This window comes from Ochlerotatus camptorhynchus, unplaced genomic scaffold, assembly GCF_037179485.1.
Source record: "Ochlerotatus camptorhynchus isolate MF236.1 unplaced genomic scaffold, CSIRO-AGI_Acam_v1.1 ptg000351l, whole genome shotgun sequence".
NCBI classification, from domain to species: Eukaryota; Metazoa; Arthropoda; class Insecta; order Diptera; family Culicidae; genus Ochlerotatus; species Ochlerotatus camptorhynchus.
In genome coordinates this window covers 828,325-848,287 of record NW_027040839.1, presented here as the reverse complement: position 1 = coordinate 848,287, position 19,963 = coordinate 828,325, and the positions used below count along the sequence as shown (strand labels likewise).

The window sequence follows — 19,963 nt, the reverse complement described above, 5'->3', positions numbered from 1 at the left end:
CTTGCAACAAGTCATCTTTGGTATAAAAGACAGCAAACTCTTGATCAATATCTAAGCAATATTAAATTTAGACGGATCAAAATAGTATCTTCATAGGTATGGATAGACTCATCTTCAACTCAATTCTCAGACACAAAAAAGTGCAGCTTTCATTATATGAACCAACTACTTTTGGTTTAGCCTCAAATATAGGTTACCATTTGTAAGGTCATTTACGCTTGTCCAATTCATCACGCAATGGCAAAAGAAAACCGACCAAACGACAAATAAAACCACACGAAAGTGCTTTGTAGGTCGTAAATCTACTTTAAAACGGGCGAGACAATAAAGCCTGGAACGTTTACCCAATTACCGTGACTCTTTTGAAGTCATTTGCTCGTCGGACATAGTAAACCTGTATCCACAGCAATTACCGGGCAAGCTTTCAGTCAAATTCCGGACGCAACTGCGACGAATTGGATCGTGCTTATCAGCTAACGATTGCCCCATTCTGGGATGCAATGAAACTGCCCCCTTTTTATATTTTGAACGGCATATACAGAACGACTCGATGTGAGGGCAACAGCAGATGTGCAGTTTTCAATTTGAATTCTCGGTTAGATGACCGTGAGTTAACCGTATTAATGGGGCAGCATTCTGCGTCAGTAGAATAGTGTACCTACAAATACACATAAAGAAGATTAAACACCGATAACCCAATTCCGCACGGACGACGAAGGAACTGGCTAACTGAAGAGAAAAAAATCTATTCAACCGGGAATCCACTAAAGTTATGATCTGAAAGCCATGAATTAATTTCTGTTGTTCAACTGATTTCCTAACGACAACTACGCCTCCATCCAAAACGTCACTCCCAACCGGAGAATTCTTGCCGCACATTTCATAACACAATAGCTCGAGTTGAATAGCTCATGATTGTAGCCCAGAAGCACTGGCATCGTAGTTTTGCGGCCTAGACAGTAGGTCTGCATGAGATGCAAAAAATGACGTCGATTCAAAAGGCACTCTCGGCAGTTTTTGCGCCGCAGTAGAAGGCTATCATTAAATTCTTTATCTCAATTGAGCTGGTTCAAACCTAGCTCAACTCGGACCTCCTTTACTGTGACTCGCGCCGCGGAGAGAAAGAGCTCCGCCGCTACTGCTTCTGCTTCATGCTTATGTACTACACGATGAAAGATCTTTTATTTATGATCGTACATTTAAATGTGCTCTGCACATGTGGAACTCTATCGCCGGGATTTGAAGTCGACTTCTCTTCGATTCGAACGAAGTGCGGTCTCATTGTTGGCGTTGTTTTTCGCTAAGTCCATAAATTAAATTCCTCGATCGTGAGTTGATTTTCTTCGCAGTAGTTCCTTCAAAAGCAACGACGGGGCAATACCAAGAGGAACTACGACCACAAGGGCCCATAGAGAATGAAACATAAACTCCTCGCACACACGAGATAAGCCAGAACGCTGAACCGCACAGTTTTGCTAAGTCGTGTAGGTTTTCAGCACATTCTTCCTCGCTTGAAGGTTATCTGTTTATTATTACCGTAAATTGACGTGTGAGATTGACTGTTTTTCTTTGTTTGATTTGCAATTTGTTCAATATTACGAACAATTTTAATAAATCAACATACGTATGAAAAATCGAATTCTATCACATTCCCGGATGGATGAAGGTTAATAAAAATAGTAAATTTGAACAATGTTGCCCCTATAAACGGTAGGTACGTAGCGTTTAAGAATGCCGGTTCTACTGTTACTGCCATAGTAACTTCTATCGTAGCGGTTGAAAATGTATGCTTACTATGCAGTGTGGTTTTTGCGCATTCTGCAGTAGGCATGTATAGATCAACGAAGAAAGCGGTCCGTACCTACAAGGGGAGAACAGTCCATAATGCACCCCTGGGATAAAATGACCACGCTCCGTTTTTCGTTGCTTTCCCATTACTGGTAATTCTGGGATTTTATTTGCCAGAATGCTATAGCTGAACTACCAGTGCTGCTCGGTAAATTCACCCATTTGCCCCAGGGGTGCGTTTGACACCATCCTACCTTACCATCTAGCAACTCGCCGCTGGCTAATGCTCTGTCTAGATTTATGACGGTTTTACACTCTTGACAGCATGGTCTTGCTTTTTTTTTGTTTTGCTCCTAATGCCGCATAGTACCTACAACAGAATAAGGAGAAAAAACGGTCTCAAGAGTATGCCCTGGAATGCACGCCACTTATTATTCGTAGTTTATAGGTGCTCCTTGATCTGCATAATAGCTATCTTTAGGCCAACTCGCATGGTCCCTTTTGAAGGCCTTTCGAATGTACTGGCTGAAGCGTCTTTGTTATTGTGAAACGACTATGAAATGCGGTGAATGGTTCACTCAGTAGCAAATATTTCCACATGATTAGATTTGTTTTTATTTTGCATTTGCCACAGCCAATGCAGGTAGATTTATAACATTTGGCCAATTATGCAGATCCTATCAATTTTGATGAGTGTACTTTAGCTAGCTTGTCTTTTGAATTCAATCTGTTTTAAAGTTTTTTCTTGGGTAGATTTTTTGATATTTTTTCAGATTGCAGTGAGATGTAAAGCACACTTTTGCAATGTCCACGAGCAACATCCTTTTCCTCGAAAATTTTCAAGTTAAAATTCGGAAATTAAAAAATATATATTTTTCGAAAAAACGACTAAGTGCTTGTAAACAGTACCACTGAACTGTCAAAAAGGTTCAGCCGATTAACACTGAGTTCATTTGTGACGTCACGCAGCAGTACCTAATATTCATAATCATCTTGATGGGGATGATTTTGAGCATCAAATGCGAAATGATTATTTTTGTTTTACACAAATATACCGTTATGGAACGGTCTATGTTGCTTTTTTTCATTCAGATCGATGGAAGATTATTGCCTTTTGCAGAATTGATGATAATATCAAAGTTTTAGGCTCTGCAATCGAGTTTTCCTCTTGTTTCAGCAATCGGATAGCATTATTACATTTTTAGAAGACAAATTACCTTAAAATACCAAAAGAAAAAGCAATCAATCCCGCAAATATTGTCTAAATACTAAAAAAAGAAAAAAAAACTACAAAGCGCAAAATGGATAGAAATTCACCATAGAAGTTTTAGAAACCGAGGAAGAGCATAAAAATGACGAAACTTCTAAACAGGCCAAACATATATATTTATAAGAAAAACTGCGCAACTGAGCACAACGCAAGCTCACAACACATCGGAAACTATAGACAAAAGTTGACTTTGCATAACCATCCGTAAAATCTGACTCAATTTTGAATACCTTATATACTCACTTCACTTTCGCTTAAATTTTCTCGAATATGAGTGACAATTAACCACTTCATGCGAGCAGTTAAAATGACGTTTACTACCACTCGAACTTCGAAATAAAACAATATTTTGAGCTTGTTTCTTCTAGAACCATGAGAAAAGCAGCGGTTCAATAACAAATAGTAAATTGTTGGTGCAGTTTTGTAAAATCGCTGGTAGTCACGCCAAAACTGCTTGACAAAGTGGTCCATTACTCAACTTCGTGCTGATTTTTACTCAATCTATGGTGTTACGGCGCATCCACTACAATTGTTCCTACTAGCCATTTTCTTGCTAGTTTGTTTTAATAGTTTTGTTTTATGCAGGTATTTAAAACTGTAAAAGCCGGCGCCGGTGGTGTAGTGGTAAGCGTGACTACTTTCTCACCCTAATGGGTCTGGGTTCAATCCCAGCCGAGGTCGGTGGGAATTTTCTGAGGCATAAAAATCTCTGGTCACGTCTTCCTCCGGCCCATGTGTGTTTGCATGGGTGCGATATCCTACGCAGGTGTGGAAGCTGCCTTCCTGCACATTCGATTGCCGTCAATGGATGGCAATCGATCTCCGTCGGTGATTGGCACTAGATTGCGGATCAGAGACCGACGTTAAATAAAGGAATGGAAAAAAACCGTTAAAGTAAGTTTATCCATTCGTTGTGTACTGGAGAACAATGTCAATGCCACTTGCCGAAAGCACTGCTGCTGCTGCTGATGCCGACGACCGGACACCACCACACACGGTGATTGGAACTGAATTCGATCAGCGGTTGTGGGCAACCTTGATAGCTAGTTGCTTGCGGGGAACCTTTAGTTGTATAAATGGAGAACACCACCACTCACCACACGCGGTGAGACCGGATGGAATTCAATTATTTTGAAGTCTGTGTTAGGGAAAGTGCTTTTCACAGGCAATCGGTGATAATTTTAATTATCATAGCAACATTCGTTCAATTTTCAATAGGCATTCTGAAAAGTGATAAAGTCTTAGATTTGTAGAAAAATTTCTGATTGATTGGTGATAAAATTATTGAAATTGGTCCAGGGGCAGCTGAGTTATTAACGTTCAAAATCTTTCATAATTTTGTTACATGTTCCATTTTCGGTTTTCACGAAGTGTACCGCCAAATAGAAATCACAGACGTAGTCCTACGCAAAAAAACAGTCTGGCTCATTGCTGTTATAGTTTTTGTAGAACAAAACATCAACAAGCTAATTTATAGAAGTTGCTGTCAAGCAATTAAAAATCAAATTGGACCTATAGCTGATTTCCAGCAGAGCGTAATATAACTTCATGAATTAAATGTCACTCTTAAAGGGGTCATGAGAACCTTTTGTAGAATATGGAGATTATTACCGCAGTCTTTTAAAACAGCTCAAGCCAGTTATTCATTTTATATAATAAATCAAAATCATCATTAAAGCAAAAGTTAATTGTTATCCGCAAGTGGTTCAAGTGGTCTTATTATTTTTCATTTTCTTCATATTAGTATTTCTGGAAAAATATACACGTTGATTCTGTTTTAGTTATTTTGAGTAAAAATTGCAAAAAAGTGTTTAAACCCAAATATCCTAAAAAGTATACATTCAGTATTTATAATGTTTTCTCATGAAAAATTAAAACTTTTGGAGTAAAACCATGGAAACTTGAAAATTTCCGAAACATCGTAGAATATCAACTGTTGGTGATAATTTAAACTTTTTTAATGCAAGCTTTTTTATTTAAGTTTTGCACAGAAAACAATTCAGAAATTTTCATGAGTTTTAACACTTTTTATGATTGTTAATTGTTAAAAAAGTTTCCGTGTATATTTTTTTCGCTTCGATCAGTTGCGTTTTCTCGTGCTACAAAATAAAAAAATGCAAAGGCACCATTTTGAAAAAAAATACAAGATCCAAAATGGCGAATTTTTGCAAAATTCTGAATAATAGCCCATAACAAACAATTATATGAAGTTTCCTGCAAAGTGACGAAGGTCGAGTTCAGAGCTGCCAGGTGGTTTTATAAAAAATCTGTATCCACTCTATTAAAAAATCTGTATTTTCTGTATTGGCAAATCAAAGTTGGCACTCGTGGAAAATAGAAGAACTATGAGAGTGATGATGGTTTCAAAATTTTACACGGTGAGGTATACGAGTGCAATCTTAAAATGCTTTTATTTTGCAAATGGAGCATTTTATTTAAATCTGGTTGATGCTATGTTACTAGAAAACTTAAGGACTACTCAATAGACAAATAATACAGAAAAATTAATTTCTTTTCAGATTTTTAGGTGTACACATAGATTTGAGCTTTTCTACCACTGTAGTAGCAACCAGATTTAAATAAAATGTTCCATTTGCAAAATAAAAGCATTTTAAGATTGCATTCGTATACTTCCCCGTGGAAAATTTTGAAACCATCATCACTGTTATAGTTCTTCTATTCTCCACGAGTGCCAACTTTGATTTGCTAATTGACGATTTTTTTTCTTAATTAATCATGTTTTGTTGTTTTACAAATACAGTGCATACAAAATAACCATAAAAAGTGCTTAACCACCTATTCGGGCTATCGTACTAACCATACGGGATATAATTGCGCCATTTGTGATATCGTCCGTACTTATTTATAAGAGTTATATGAAGCCGTTTGAAAATGTATGGAGATTTTAGTTTCTATTCATTATCTTCCTGATAAGCAGTTTTAAATGCAAAAAAGTGCACGAGTTCATTACTATTTGATATTTTAATATTCTGATAAAATCGAGCAAGTTATTTTGTTTTTATAAATTTTGATTTTTTTTTTCTCAAGCATTTTATAAAAATCTGTATAAATCTGTATTGTAATTTAAAAATCTGTGATAAATCTGTATTCTGTATCGGGTCTGTATTAAGATTAAAAAATCTGTATAATACAGATAAATCTGTATAAATGGCAGCGCTGGTCGAGTTTATCCGATTAGTCATTTGGCGTGGAACTACGCAGCTGCAAAGTCACCAGAAGCAAATTTTGCCACTTTCCAGTCATTCGATCTTCGGAGGCCTTCTTGAAGTTCTGACCAGTCTGTTATTACAGTTGAAGGATGTTTTACGTCAAAGGAGACCAGTTTGTTCCAAAAGACGTCAACTTTCCCAACTGTCCCCACTCGTCCGAAGGGGATGCTGAAGGTAACGGGTAAAGCGATCACCAGTCAGATAAAAGAAACATGGTGGACAAGGTCGACGACGAATTTGTGCGCGGATGGTCTAGTTACAGTTTCTTTCACAAAAACGCTCATATTGTCCGAAAATTTTGTCCTCCAGAACACCAAACTAAATTTGTTGAAACTTTAAAATCAAAATTCAATAAATGGTTCCAAGACCAACGAATGTTTGGATCGCGCTGAAGCATTGGTTTTCAAAGAAATTCTCTTTTCATAACAAGCTACACAACACCGATGATGGTGGCGTGAGAAAATCCGTTTCCCTTTAATTACGCTCAGTGTCATACGACACATCGATTATCTCATAAGTCCAATCGTCCGCCAATCATCTGCCGTCGTCCGCTGGTGGTGAACTCAGACTCAGCAGCAACAGCAGAGCGATTGCATTCGGGTCGGTTAGTCATGGGCCTGCGGTGGGGCAACTTCACGATGTGTGGTGTTCAACCATCATAATAGACCACTCCACTCAAAAGCTGACTCTTCAGTTTGTTCCCATGAAGTCGATTGATTTTTTTTCTGTGTACTCGTTTCACAGAGGAGCTGAAACATGCGATAAAATTTTAATTACCAATCGTGTAGTGACTGTAGAGATTGAACTGCTGATCCGGTTTTAAGGTATGACTAGTTAATGTTTAGATTAGAAATTGAATATTTTATTGCTAAATCGTGAAAAGCTTTGGTAAATGGAAGATATGGATGCATAAAGCAAATGATGACAATAATAATGTACAGTTTTTACGGTTTGACTGTGTCTGGTGACTGAGACGAAACCCATACAGTCCGAATGATGAGATTATCACTTTACCTTATAGAGGAAAAAAATCTCAATTTCACGCTTGAATGTCCACACATCAGCGCATTTTCTTCCACTCCGAATAATTCAAGAGGTACGAACTTGCCGTTCCCTCTTCCGAAGCGACGTAAATGACAGGAAAGGAATTCTTCAAAGCAATTTTTCAGTTCCTTTTAACCCACGAGCAGCCTGTAATGCGGATGGCACTCTCAACTCAATAGAACCAAGAACAGTGTGTATTTCACTTCCGGCAGGTCGATTCTCTTTTGTGTGTCTACCGAAACATAAAAAACGAACAATCAACACCAGGGGACCGGACCGGAACTTGGACCCAGCATCCGGTTCTACCTGTATGGTTAGAGAAGTCGTTCGGTATGTAATCTTCAGATGGTCATAATCTCAAAATCAAGTCATAAACTGTTTCCTCAGAAACAAATCAAATTAGTTGCTCAAACTTACTGCGCAGCTAGAGTGAGTTCGCATCATAAAAATTGATGATTTAGCGTTTTCATTTCCTTGAATCGAAGCTCAAGAGGATGCTTCCCGATGACTTGCCATGCAGATTTATTTTACGGACACAAGGTGTTCTTTATCAGCATGACTCAGAGAACACCATTCTGTGGAAGGTGAGCCGAGTACGCCATTCTACTCATTGATAAAAAGTAAGTACTGCCACTTGAGAGGCAAGAGATTAGGGAGAAAAAAAAATGAAATCTTTATCTGATTGATAACGTACACAACAAACAGAGTAAACAGTCGTGGAGACAAAGAGAGAATAGAGACCGGTAGCTTGTTTCCCGCCGGACACCTGCCGCCTACTTCCGTTGCGTACACGACCGAGACGAACTAATGTCAAAAGTGTCAAATAAGCAAAAAACTGCAAGGAATTATTTCGAACTCACTCAACCGAGAAGGTGTGGTATGCAGTGGCATCATTTTTTTGTCAGAGCCAGGGTTTTAGTCATTACTTAGCGTTACGAATACGGGTCAGACATTTTTCCGCCAATCGAACGTAAAGTAGATAGTGGGTTGTTGGAACTATGTGGGATTCGGTCAAAAATTGGTCACGTTTTAATTAATAAATTTTGAGTTTTTACGAGGGTTGTTGATCGAAATCATGTTTTTAATGACCTTGCTAATAAAAAATCACCATACCCGAACGATAACCCAAATGATACAACTATTTCACAAATGGTTTGAATGATACCCTGAATACGTTCTTAATCAAAATAACAATACAAATGTTAATACGGCTAAATGTAATTTATCACGGAAAAATGCAAAGCATAAAAAATATAACTTCGGACTGATTTGAGATTTTGCCGTAACTGTTTTTGTAAGCAATTACTAAAATCGTTGAATTCTCGCGAATAAAAGCTCAATATCGCAAACTAACTTCACGATCAGGTGTGATTCCTCTAGAACACGGGAAAAAATCCGATTTCATTTTCATGAAAAAAAAAAAATCATGAAATCAAAAAAAACTTGCCATCCCACGAAATTATAACAATGATTCATGATTTCGTTATGGAAAATCATGGTTTCATAATGCAACGGATTCATGACCGTTTCAAGCGTTACCTGGAAAACCGTGTTCACCGCACTACAAGTACTGATAGTCTAGTGGTCAATTTATGGGTTTAATGATCGTCAAAGTCTTGGTTCGAATCCAGTCTGTTGCTTTATTTTAATTTTTTATATCTTTTAGTTTAAAAACAACTTTTAGTTTTTTGAATTAAGTTCATGATTTAAACTCGGATGATTCATGATTTCGGGAATCATGGGTGCATTACGCAAAACGGAACTAGCCGGCTAAAAATCTCCTAAATAAAGGAAGAAAAAAAAATGCTTTACGCAAACAAAGCTCATGATATCATGAATATTATTCATGGTGTATTATCATAACATGATAATACACTATGTTCATGAAATCATGAGTCATTTTTCTCATTTCGTATTTTTGATTTGTTCCCGTGCAGTAGGTATAGTTTGTTTGTTTTATTCACGAGAAATCAGTGATTAGGGACAGGGTTGCTTCCCCTCATATTCCATGATTTTTTTTCTCTTTGAATTATGAAATCATTGGATGTTATTATGAAAATTAGTACTTGTAAGTTACGAAAAGAAGTTGTACAGTATGTTTTGGACTCATAAAACCTGTCAATATTGCTTTCAGAGCGTCACAATTAGCAATTATACGATTCGTGAGCGCTCACTCTGAGTTTAAAAATATGACTAATAGTCGACGTTCCACGATTTTTAACTAACTTCAAGTGTCCACATGTAAAAAGTTTGCACGTTTAAAAAAAAAAATGGAGATATAACTTTTGAAATATTTTAGTAGAATATTTACTCAAAATTACAACAACAAAAAATAACATGTTTATTCTTCTTAGGAAGACTATACTTTTCTCAATAACAATAACTAACGATCAGAAGTTATGTTTTCGTGCTACAATTTTTTTAAAAATTTCAAAGACGATATTACGAAGAAGAAAAAAATACAAGATCCAAAATGGCCGAATTTTTGCAAAAATGTGAATGATTTCTCATAACAAACAATTATGAAATCTGAGGTGAAGGAATTAAAAAGGGTGTTTTTGCTATTTGCCCTGGAACTGGTCAAAAGTCAGAAATATGGCTTTAGGATTGTATTCAACAAAACAAATCAGGTTTTGTTTTCTCTTCGATGATTGGAGAATTCGATTGCTGCTTAATGTATGAGATAAATAGATTTTTTTTTTATTGGAGGTGGTAAATTCCATCGTAAAACACGTTGGAAAATATATCAGTGTTCAAATAAGGGCATACATTGTGAAAGTTCCCTGTAGTGGACCATTAGTTTTAAATGCCATTTTAACGAAATATGAGGTATTTTTGCCTATTTTTGATGGTAAAATAAAAGGTTATCGATTTAAATTAGATTTTCAAGGGAAAATTTAATAATTATTTACTTATTTCATACAAGTCTTACTAATTAAAGAATGAACTTTAATCGAATTGAAAGCAAAATCTGAAACAATAATTGAAACATTCAAAGTGTTTTTATGTTACTTCATACGCGAAGTTAACGATTTTCAGAGTTGGTTGGAAATGCTAACATGAAGCTTTAGTGTGATGATTTATTAGCTAGAGAATGATCTTTAGAAGAGGGTAGGTGGATACTAACGGAACTATCCACCTACCCTCTTCTAAAGATCATTCTCTAGCTAATAAATCATCACACTAAAGCTTCATGTTAGCATTTCCAACCAACTCTGAATAATTGAAAGTTCGTTAATTTAGTGCATATGGAAAAAAAACAGCTACTAGGGAGTCCATAATAGGTCATTTACCCTAATATATGATTCTTTCAATTATCACCAAAAAAAATCAGCAGTGGCAGCAGGAAGATTCATAACTAAAAACTTTATTACAATAATATTAATATGGCAAATGGCTTTGAATATATTTTAAATTACCCGTAATGACCGTACGAGTGGCTACCATAATGCCAACCCTGTTGATTGTGTCCAGCCGGCATGGCGTGACTTTGTTGAAGATACTCACTCTCAGGCGCGCACACACACACACACTTACTACGTACATGGGCATAAAGGCATATCGTGCAAAACAAAACAAAACAACACCAGCAATTTTCCACTCGACGGCGCGGCCGAAGCCAGCCAAAAAGAGCATGTAGTCTGACGGGTGTAAACACCGCGCATGCATGGATGAGCACTTCTTGATGAACATCGGTACACCTTCTTCGTGTCTCCGGTAGCCAATAAATTTTATGATTTCTGTCCGATGAAAGCCAACTTCGATCAGGAAAGCTTCTTTCGGTTCATTGACACATACAAACACACACATACACACACGTGGTGGCAAAACCCCCTGCGCCAAGTGACGTCATCTAGCGTGTGAAAGCGCAATCAACTGCGCTGATTAGTAATGATAGACTGAGTCACCGAACCCGGGCCGGAAACTTTATCACCAGAAGAAGGTGGCTCTATAAAATCCGTTAATGAAAGTCAAGGTTGAATACTCACCGGAATGAACAGCGGTTTCCTCCTCTTTGTCGTCTTTGCTGCGCAGGAATAAATCGTGGACCATTTCATCGGCTTTATCTCCGGCTCGAATAAATTTTTCCAACCGAGGAAAATCCAGTTCCTTTACTTCTATTTTCAGCAGGTTTAGATTATCATTCTGGTCTACACATTTTGAGGTTAGGCTCTTGAGAAAGGAGTTGCTACGCGAGAGCTTAGTGGAATGTGTCCGCCTTATAAAACTAAGAGACTTTTTTGGGCTGAGCACAGAGTGCGACGAGGATGAAGGATCGGCAGAGTGAACCGAACTGTTGGCTCCTCCAATGCCAGCTTCCGAAGAATAGTTGAGCGAAATCTTCGGTGTGGACTTTAGTAGGAAGGAACTTTTCGGCGGGAATGTGCTCGCCGGAGATAGATTCTGAGGCAAAGTTTTGGACTTTTCCTTCGAGGGCGACGGCACCAGAGAAGGTTTCTCCGGAAGATTGAGGATATTGTTCCGGCTGCGTGATTTCATCAACCGAATGGGGGTCGATGTGTTGCTCTGCTTCTGATGGCACGTGGTCTCGTCGTCGTCGATATTTACACTGGCATTTAGAACAATGCCGTAACGTTTTAGTTTGTTGTCGCGCTCGCAACTGACGAGCATGTTGGAGTTGGTGGAGCTTAGGGAGTCATCCAGGCTCCACTCGAAACTGCAGGCACTGAGATCAGGATTGTAGATACGCTCCAGAGAGCGTTTGGTGTACTCGTCCGGTTTGGAGCCCGATGTGAATGAAGCCACTGCTGGAGGTTCGTCGGAAGCGGCTTCATGGCACGAGCTATCCGCAGTTAAAGGTACGTAGAAGGTCGATCGCCTTCGGGAGGATTCGGTCGAGCCGAACGATGTTTCTGCTGCTTGCAGCATCTTGACTAAGGGGTTGCACTGACAACGGAGCACTAAAATTCTTCTTTAATTATACTTCACGGCATTCAACATATCTGACTTCCATTGTCGGAAGCATGGGCTGAATGTTTAGATTGTAACACCTTCAATAAAACTAACGATTAATCACTGAACAATTTTAATCCTATACGAGCGAAGTCAGTATCAACGGTCCTTAGAGAATGCATGCTGGGAATTCCTATTTAGTTGATGGCTATGGTTAGTTCCATGATGCCTTATTTGATGGCAATCGTTTGTCTCAATTTCAAACAGTATTTTCCGTTCTCAGCTATACGATATGTTTCTAATTTTGGATCCCATGAAGGCATCGTAAAATTGTATGTCGAGAGATTTTCTCGACTTACAATTTTACGACTTAGGGACTTTTATGACCGCTTCGTACTCTTCGTTACTTGTTGCTGCATTATGCTATATGATCTGCGCACACCATACTATGGAAATACAATCAACATTCAAAGCAAGAATGGAATTACAGTAGTGTTTTGTTTTTGGCAACAGGCTTGTAGTTTTGCAGTTCATCAAACTACGATGTAATCTTTTCTTTATTAGGAACAGATGAGAATGAAATGACATGGCATCGTCATCAGCTAGTGTCAAACGGTACAGTGACGGGTGCGTTTTATGAACCATGCAAGCCATCATTTCAGAGCGTGGCAAGCTTACAGTTCGAGCAAATATAGTAAATTTCTGTTAAATATGATGGACATAAATCAGGCGTCCATATATCATACAAGTTTAAGTTATAGACCGAGTAGATTTATAAGACATTTCATGAAATATATCAAATATCAGTGTTAAGCATGCTTTCCTGCAAATTGGTAGTATGCGTGAAAAGAAAAACAAGTTTACACGCAGTTACAGTTTCTGTGCTGGATTAAAACTTGAATGTTTCGCAGTCATGATGTTTTATACCCTAGTAAGTATCAATTATGGTATTGTTATGAGTACTACGACAACTATGAAGGCGGGTTTTAATTGTTTACTCTTTAAGAATGCTATAAACTATGTAAAACTTGCTATGGGCTGTGGATGTCCCTCGTTTAGACATACTTTCTGTGCCACGGCTTCTGATAAAACGTATGCAAACGTATCTATTTTCATTCAGCAATTCCGAACTCCACCCAATGATAACTAAAAGTCATACACACGTTCAAAGGACTTAAGGGAAAGCATCGATTTTTTTTAAGGGACTAGTTCTAAGGTCTACCAGAGCAACTCCAGTGGACCTCAAGGACATGTTCTATGTATCTCAATAATACCATTGACCGAAAGTGTACTTCGAGACCAAGCTCAGTTGAAGCCAGTTTGAGAAACAAGAGGCCCTTTAGGGTAGTTTTAAGGGACACCTACAGGAAGCTCAGTTCTAATGGAACACATAGAGACATTTACCATTCCACTACTTCATAAGCAAGTTTTCTGACAAGGAAAAGGTTAATAGAAAATCCAAAAAAGAAGGTCGAAGGAATCCGATTTGACATCGTAGGCCATTGAATTTGTCTCTGATACGTTCTGAATAACTTACAGAAATCTTCAGGTCCCTCGCTGCATCTTCAACAGTGAATTTCGAACACTTAAAAGACAACTCCAAATAACTGTATAAATAAACCTAAAGTTAAATTCAGAGGATAATGGCGGGAATCGTAATAAAACTTAGAGGTAAGTTCAAAATATATTAAATATCTACAGAGGCCTAGAACTAGCAGAATATGGCCAGGGTAAGCGCTGTAGCTAGCCTAGCCAAAAGCCCAATTACCTAGTTTATAATATCTTTGAGAGCGTTATATTCAAAAATAACTTAGGCACGACCTATTCAACAATAACTTAAGAGGACTAGGTGAGCAAGGTCAGATGACCTTTTCGAAAAATCCACAGAATATTGAAGACAGGTCCAAAGGAAATTTAATGCAAGTTCAAGTATTCTAACAAATCGGAAAACTGTTCTTCTCAAGCAAGTACAAACATTTCAGATGAAAAATACACAGGTCACAGAAGCAAGCCCATCACACATCAAAGCATTTGATATTTGAATTTTTTTTTAATCGTTATGGAGACGTTCCAAAAGTCTTCAGGATCCACTCTGCAAGAATTCCCGAATATTATTCGTAGTTCTATTTAACTCGCCTCGAAGGCAATTGTGGTGAACCTCAGGAAATGCTCAGAGAACTGCCTAGATAAATTCAAAAGCTTAATCAAAAACTGAAGGAACCCTAGGGATAAGTTTACAGGATCTCTTGGAAAAGGTCAAAAGTAAACACGAAGTATTTTCAAGAATAATCCAGGCAGGGATTCCAGGTCCAGGTCAGATAACATACTTTCAAGCTGAACAATACATTAGGTTCTAAATACCATTTACAGATTATCTTCGTCGGCTGTCTCTTTGCATCCTCGTGGCCATGTTTTTCAGAGATTCAGCGCGATAAGAAACGGTTCAGTACCCAAATTACTACCGAAAGGGAAAGTCGATGAAGAGAATTGATCAATGGTACCTAATGCATTGATTTGATATCAGAGAACTTGGTAAATGTTCAGGAAACGTTGTAGAATTTCAAGATTTTTTTTAGAGATTTTCAGGCAACTTCGTAGAGCTTTAGAATACTTCGTAGAAGTTCAGGAAATTGCGCAGAAGTTCTGAAAACTGTATAGAAGTGCAGCAAACTTTGTAAAAGCTCAGCAAACTTTGTAAAAGCTCAGCAAACTTTGTAGAAACTTATCGAACTTCAGTGACTTTCGTAGATATGCAGATACAAAATTCGTTAAATTTTACTAAAGTTCGTTAATTCTTTACAAAGTTTGATAAAATTCTACAATTTTTTTTGAAATTTCAGAAAATGTTGTGGAATTTCATCAAACTTTGTTAACATTTAGTGAATTTTAGAGAAATTTGGCGAATTTTTTAGAAACTCGCGGAATTTCGTTGAAGTTTCATTGGACTTAGTAAAACTTTTCAGACTTTGCAGATTTTAGACTTTGTAGGAGACATCATAGAAATTTTAAAAACTTAATAGATCTTCTGGGAACATCGAAGAGTTGCAGAGAACTTCGTAGGTATTCAGAAAGCTTTCTAAAAATTCGGGAAAACTTCGCAGAAGTTAATGAAACTTTGTCTAATTTCACGAAACTTCATTAAAGGTCCGGGACTTTCATTAAACTACAGGGCGTTTCGTCAAAGTTTAATGGGCTTGGAATAGTTCATGAATTTCCGTAGAAATTCGGGAAGCTTTGCAGAACTTCAGGGAAATTCGAAGAAGGTTAACGAAATTTTTAAATGTTTGAGGGACTTTGTAGGAGTGCAGCAAATAACGTAACAAAGAAGTACAGGGATTTTTTTGTAAAATTTCAGGAAGCTCGGCAAAATTTGGAAAAGTTCTGGAAATTACGTAGAAATTCAGGAAATATCGTAGAATTCAACAAACTTCTTAGAATTTCAAGGATATTCCTATCAATTAATGTAGCAGTTAGCAAGAGAACTTTTTACAAAAATACTCAATGAACTTCCTGTTAGGTTTAGGAACTTTGTTTCCGGAAAATTAGTAGTAATGATTCAGGATCATCCCGGAAGTTTGGAGAAGTTCACGAATATTGCAAAATTTTAGTCAAATTAAGGGAGCTTGACAAAAAATTTCTGGAACTTGAAAGAAGTTCAGGGGAAATCTAACTCGGGAGTCAGATTTGAACTCGTGACTTCAACGTGAGAGATATGAATGCTAACCACTACTCCGAACAATGGGCCAGAAACGAAAACTTACAAGAAAAAAATAATTACGCTCTAGAATTGTAACCAATTGAGATGACATTTGCTGAAGTGTCTTTGCTTAGTATTGATTGATTGATTGATTTATCTTTATTAAGGAGGCTTTCAGCCTGAGGCTGGTTCGCCTCCTGCTTAGTATTGTAGTCCTAATTTGATGAACAGTATTTGCTATAATGATGGAGCAACTATACAAACTATTTTATTTCACTAGCTGGAGGTTTGCTGCCTTGAGCAAAGTTGTAGAACGTAAACTTTTATGTAAGGTTGCCAAGAACACAAAAGCTGTAGATCATTACAACGGAGGTATACGAAGTAAAATTATCTGAAATCCTCCTTTTCAGTATTGTATTTTATAAATTCATTCATAAGCTTATTATTAACGTTTTATTATTTTTCGTTAATTGGTACTGATTAACTCAATCTTTTCTAAAGCATTATATTATTTTTAGAGTGCTGAAAAAAAAATATATATATAGGGGAAATGACGGCTTTGGCATGACAGACTATTTTCGGCAACCCAAATTGAAACATTATTTTCACTGGATTTTCTTACGAAAACGCTTCGCTGAATGCATGCAAACGATTCTTTATGCTTTCAGCTTCAATTTGGCTATATTTTAACCACTGAGAAAAAGCAATCTAGCAAGGTTTTCTTGAAATGCAACACACGCACTACCAATTGTAGCTGATTTCGAGTTGCCGATAATAGAACAGCAGATTTACATGCAGTTTGAATGGAACGGTTGCCGAAGAAAAACTGGTTGCCGACAATACTAGCTCTCACTAGAGAAGATTGGAGCTTTGTAAAAGCGTTTCAAAACAGTTTTTGACAATTCTTTCGACTGAAATTGTTAGAGCAGCTGGCAGCAAAAGATTGTAAACAAACCAATACTGCATATGTGTGCGTTCCTTAGAGAAAAAGGCTATAGAAAGAAGGTCGCTGCTTAGGTTGCCGAGAATACGTAAATTCCCCTATATGTATATATATCACATGAAATTTGAAAAAAAAATCATGATTTTCGAAATTAATTTTCTCAAAATGCGCAAGTGCACGCAAAATGTCATCAATTATTCAAAATATACATCAAATAGACTTTAATTCCTTAAAATATCTGAAAGGTATATTGAAGTGTATTTGAGATATTTGGATTACAATCAATCAATATATTTTATTTAAACAAAAACAATTTTTCGAATTAAAAAAGTTTGTATTGATGCGCCATCTTTGCGGCCAGAATTTTAACTGTTGTTACCTACCAAATTTTAGCACTAACTAAGCCATGAAACATTGTTCAAGATGTCAACACAATTGTATACAATCCCGGAGCGTTGCCCACAGTGCGCCGGGGGGGCCGTCGCCAATTCAGGGAACATTGTCTGAGTTATAGGAAATTCGTATAAGATCAGCAAACTTCGTATACATTAAGTTGAAGTTTGTATAAGCTTTTGAAAAACCTTAGAAGTACAGGGAACTTCCCAGGAGTTCATGAATCTTCCCAAAATTTCAGGGAACTTCAAAGAGGCTCAGGAACCTTTGGATATATTCAGTGAATTTGAAAGAAGTTCAGGGAGCTTTGTTTGAGTTTATAGATCTGATTTTAATTATAAGAAGCTTTGAAGAATCACAGAAACCTTTGTAGAAGTTCAGGAAACTTTGTAGAATTTAATAGAAGTTTGTTGATATTCACGGATTTTCAATAAGATATTAATGCAGTTCTTTGCATATTTTTTAGACCTTAGGTTGACCAAGTTTTATTGTGAAGTTGTTCAAAAAATAAAAAGTCATTTCTCAGATATGCTTCCGGCAGGTTGAAAAAAATATTTAGAAGATCTTCGAAGATATCAGTTAAATCCTTTGGATATATTTTCCAGACTGTGAAAATCTTCAACTATTTAAACATTCATATCGCTCAGATTTCGTCCCCAGGAAGTATTTTACAGCTAATCGAAGATTTCAGTAAGGTCCTTTGGATATTCAGGTTGATCAGGTATTATTCTGAAACAAAACTGATTTTGGATACATTATTCGTAAGCAACATTTTGAAAAAGAAGCTTCTGTAGCTAAAATTTTCACAAATCTGCCTAAAATAAAAAAAAAAACTTTCGGAATTCGTCTTTTGTTTCAGGATGTCTTCAAACATCTTCATAAATCAAGAAAAGCAATCTTCACAGAATTTCAAATGCCTTCAAAATGAAGACATGTCATCAAACCTAGTTTCTCTGGCCCAGATAATGTCCTGTGGACTTTGCGGAAAAGTATAGAAGGCTTCATAGCGTATCCAAAAAAGTTCAACGCTCTTCCTCGGAGGGCCTTCGTAAATTTTGCCTGTGCAAAATGGTATTACTTCTGGTTGTTGACTTCGAAAGTGTTGAAGAACAAGAATGTGTCCAGAATAAGGTGATCCAAGAGACTTTTCTCAGTGGAACTGACAGCTAGAAATCTTGAGTGTGTGAGTGATCTGGTGTTGGTGCTGAATGTAAACATAAACAAAGCAGAAATTCATATGAGAATAAACTGCCAGTTCTACTGTGATCTGACAAAAGTTCTTGGTAAACAAAAAAGTCAGCTGATCGCAACTGTCTCGTGGACACACAGCTAAAAAAAAGTAGTGTAAATTTCCGTTACTATGATGCACATAAATGGAGCGTCATAAATCATACAAATTTACATTATAAATCATGTAAATTTATGAGACATGTCATGCAATATTCCATATATTGTATGCAACTTTCCACCTTTGTTTGCAACATTTCTTGCAAGCTGCTAGTTTACGTGAAAAGGAAGTTTACATGCGTGAATGTTTGCATGCATGGATGTTTACATCACCAGTAAAATTCAGATTTTTTTAGTGTGCAGCCTTATAGCTAAGCTTCTATTTCTAACGCCTCATGATCTATTTTTTTTTATCAAGATCATCTGAAATTATCTACAGTAAGGGGCAATTTACTTTGAGGCGTGTTCCAAAATTTACCAAAGTAAATTGCCTCTTACGTCCGCTGGTTAAATTTTCGAAGGTCATTGAATCTACTGTCAAAGATTTTTAGACGTATTTCTAAAGCAAACCAGATGTTTCATCCACACCCATTTCGTCCCGCAGTTGACTGGATCTATCGTAAAATATCATGAAAGCCACCCTCGAAGTCTTGATTTCTAAATTTATGATTCCGACAGCAAAAAATTGGAATGCATCAAAACGTAGCACTACTGTATCCGACCATATGAGAAAGCTTCTCAAGAATACCAGGTCCGTGTCCGTCATTTGGATTTGATTTCTTTTCCATATGGATCCTACTCCCCACGTGTTGATGTTGTTTGTGCCACTACTGCCGTTGAAGCCAATTTTACATAAGGTATTATGCGGAGACTCTGTGGACTATCACTTCAAAGTGATTTGAAAATGGCTTCACTGTAGTAACCTTAGCTTATACAGGGAATCCCATCGGAAGACACAAATCTTCAACATTTTCTCACCACAGCAAAGCAAAACTTAAAACACATCCAATTGAGGAAACAGTGATCATTATGTACACGACCACTTAATGACTTCCATCGTTTAACAAAGTCTCATTTTTCCCCCCAAAATGAGGCCTCCTCCAAGGTGCTGCTTAGTGACATATAAGCTCAATTTTCAACACGCACCCTCATTTCTTACGTGAACCATCGTCCGGTACGGTTCCCATTTGAGTTACACTCAATTTCCCTCTGCGACGCAATCGAAGCTACGAAAAACGCGTTGAACACGCGGCGACCTTCCCTCTAGGTACTAATTGACACCGAAGAAGCGTGCGTCGTCCCTTTCTCAATCGACGACAAACTAATTATTAGAGATGATATCAGTTTGAGAATGGGAGTAAACAAAGTCAAGTCACGAGATGAGATGGATTGTGTAAGGGATTGACCGTCCCGTGTACCGAGAAACGTGACCAATCCCTGCCGCCATGGATGACGTC

The 19,963-nt window shown here is 37.3% G+C and overlaps 1 protein-coding gene across 8 annotated transcripts in view; it reads right to left on the bottom strand.

The window, feature by feature from the left end:
* The window catches only part of raskol (Ras GTPase-activating protein raskol), a 407,687-nt gene that overhangs the window by 49,920 nt on the left and 337,804 nt on the right, over window positions 1–19,963 (bottom strand). For 2 of the 8 annotated variants that reach the window (XM_065231350.1, XM_065231351.1), the window contains exon 2: window positions 11,322–12,344. The exons of the other annotated variants lie outside the window; for them this stretch is intronic. In XM_065231350.1, the coding sequence (XP_065087422.1) occupies window positions 11,322–12,222 (901 nt within the window). In that variant the 5' untranslated portion in view covers window positions 12,223–12,344. The remainder of the gene's footprint in view (window positions 1–11,321; window positions 12,345–19,963) is intronic. 8 annotated transcript variants of the gene reach the window in all.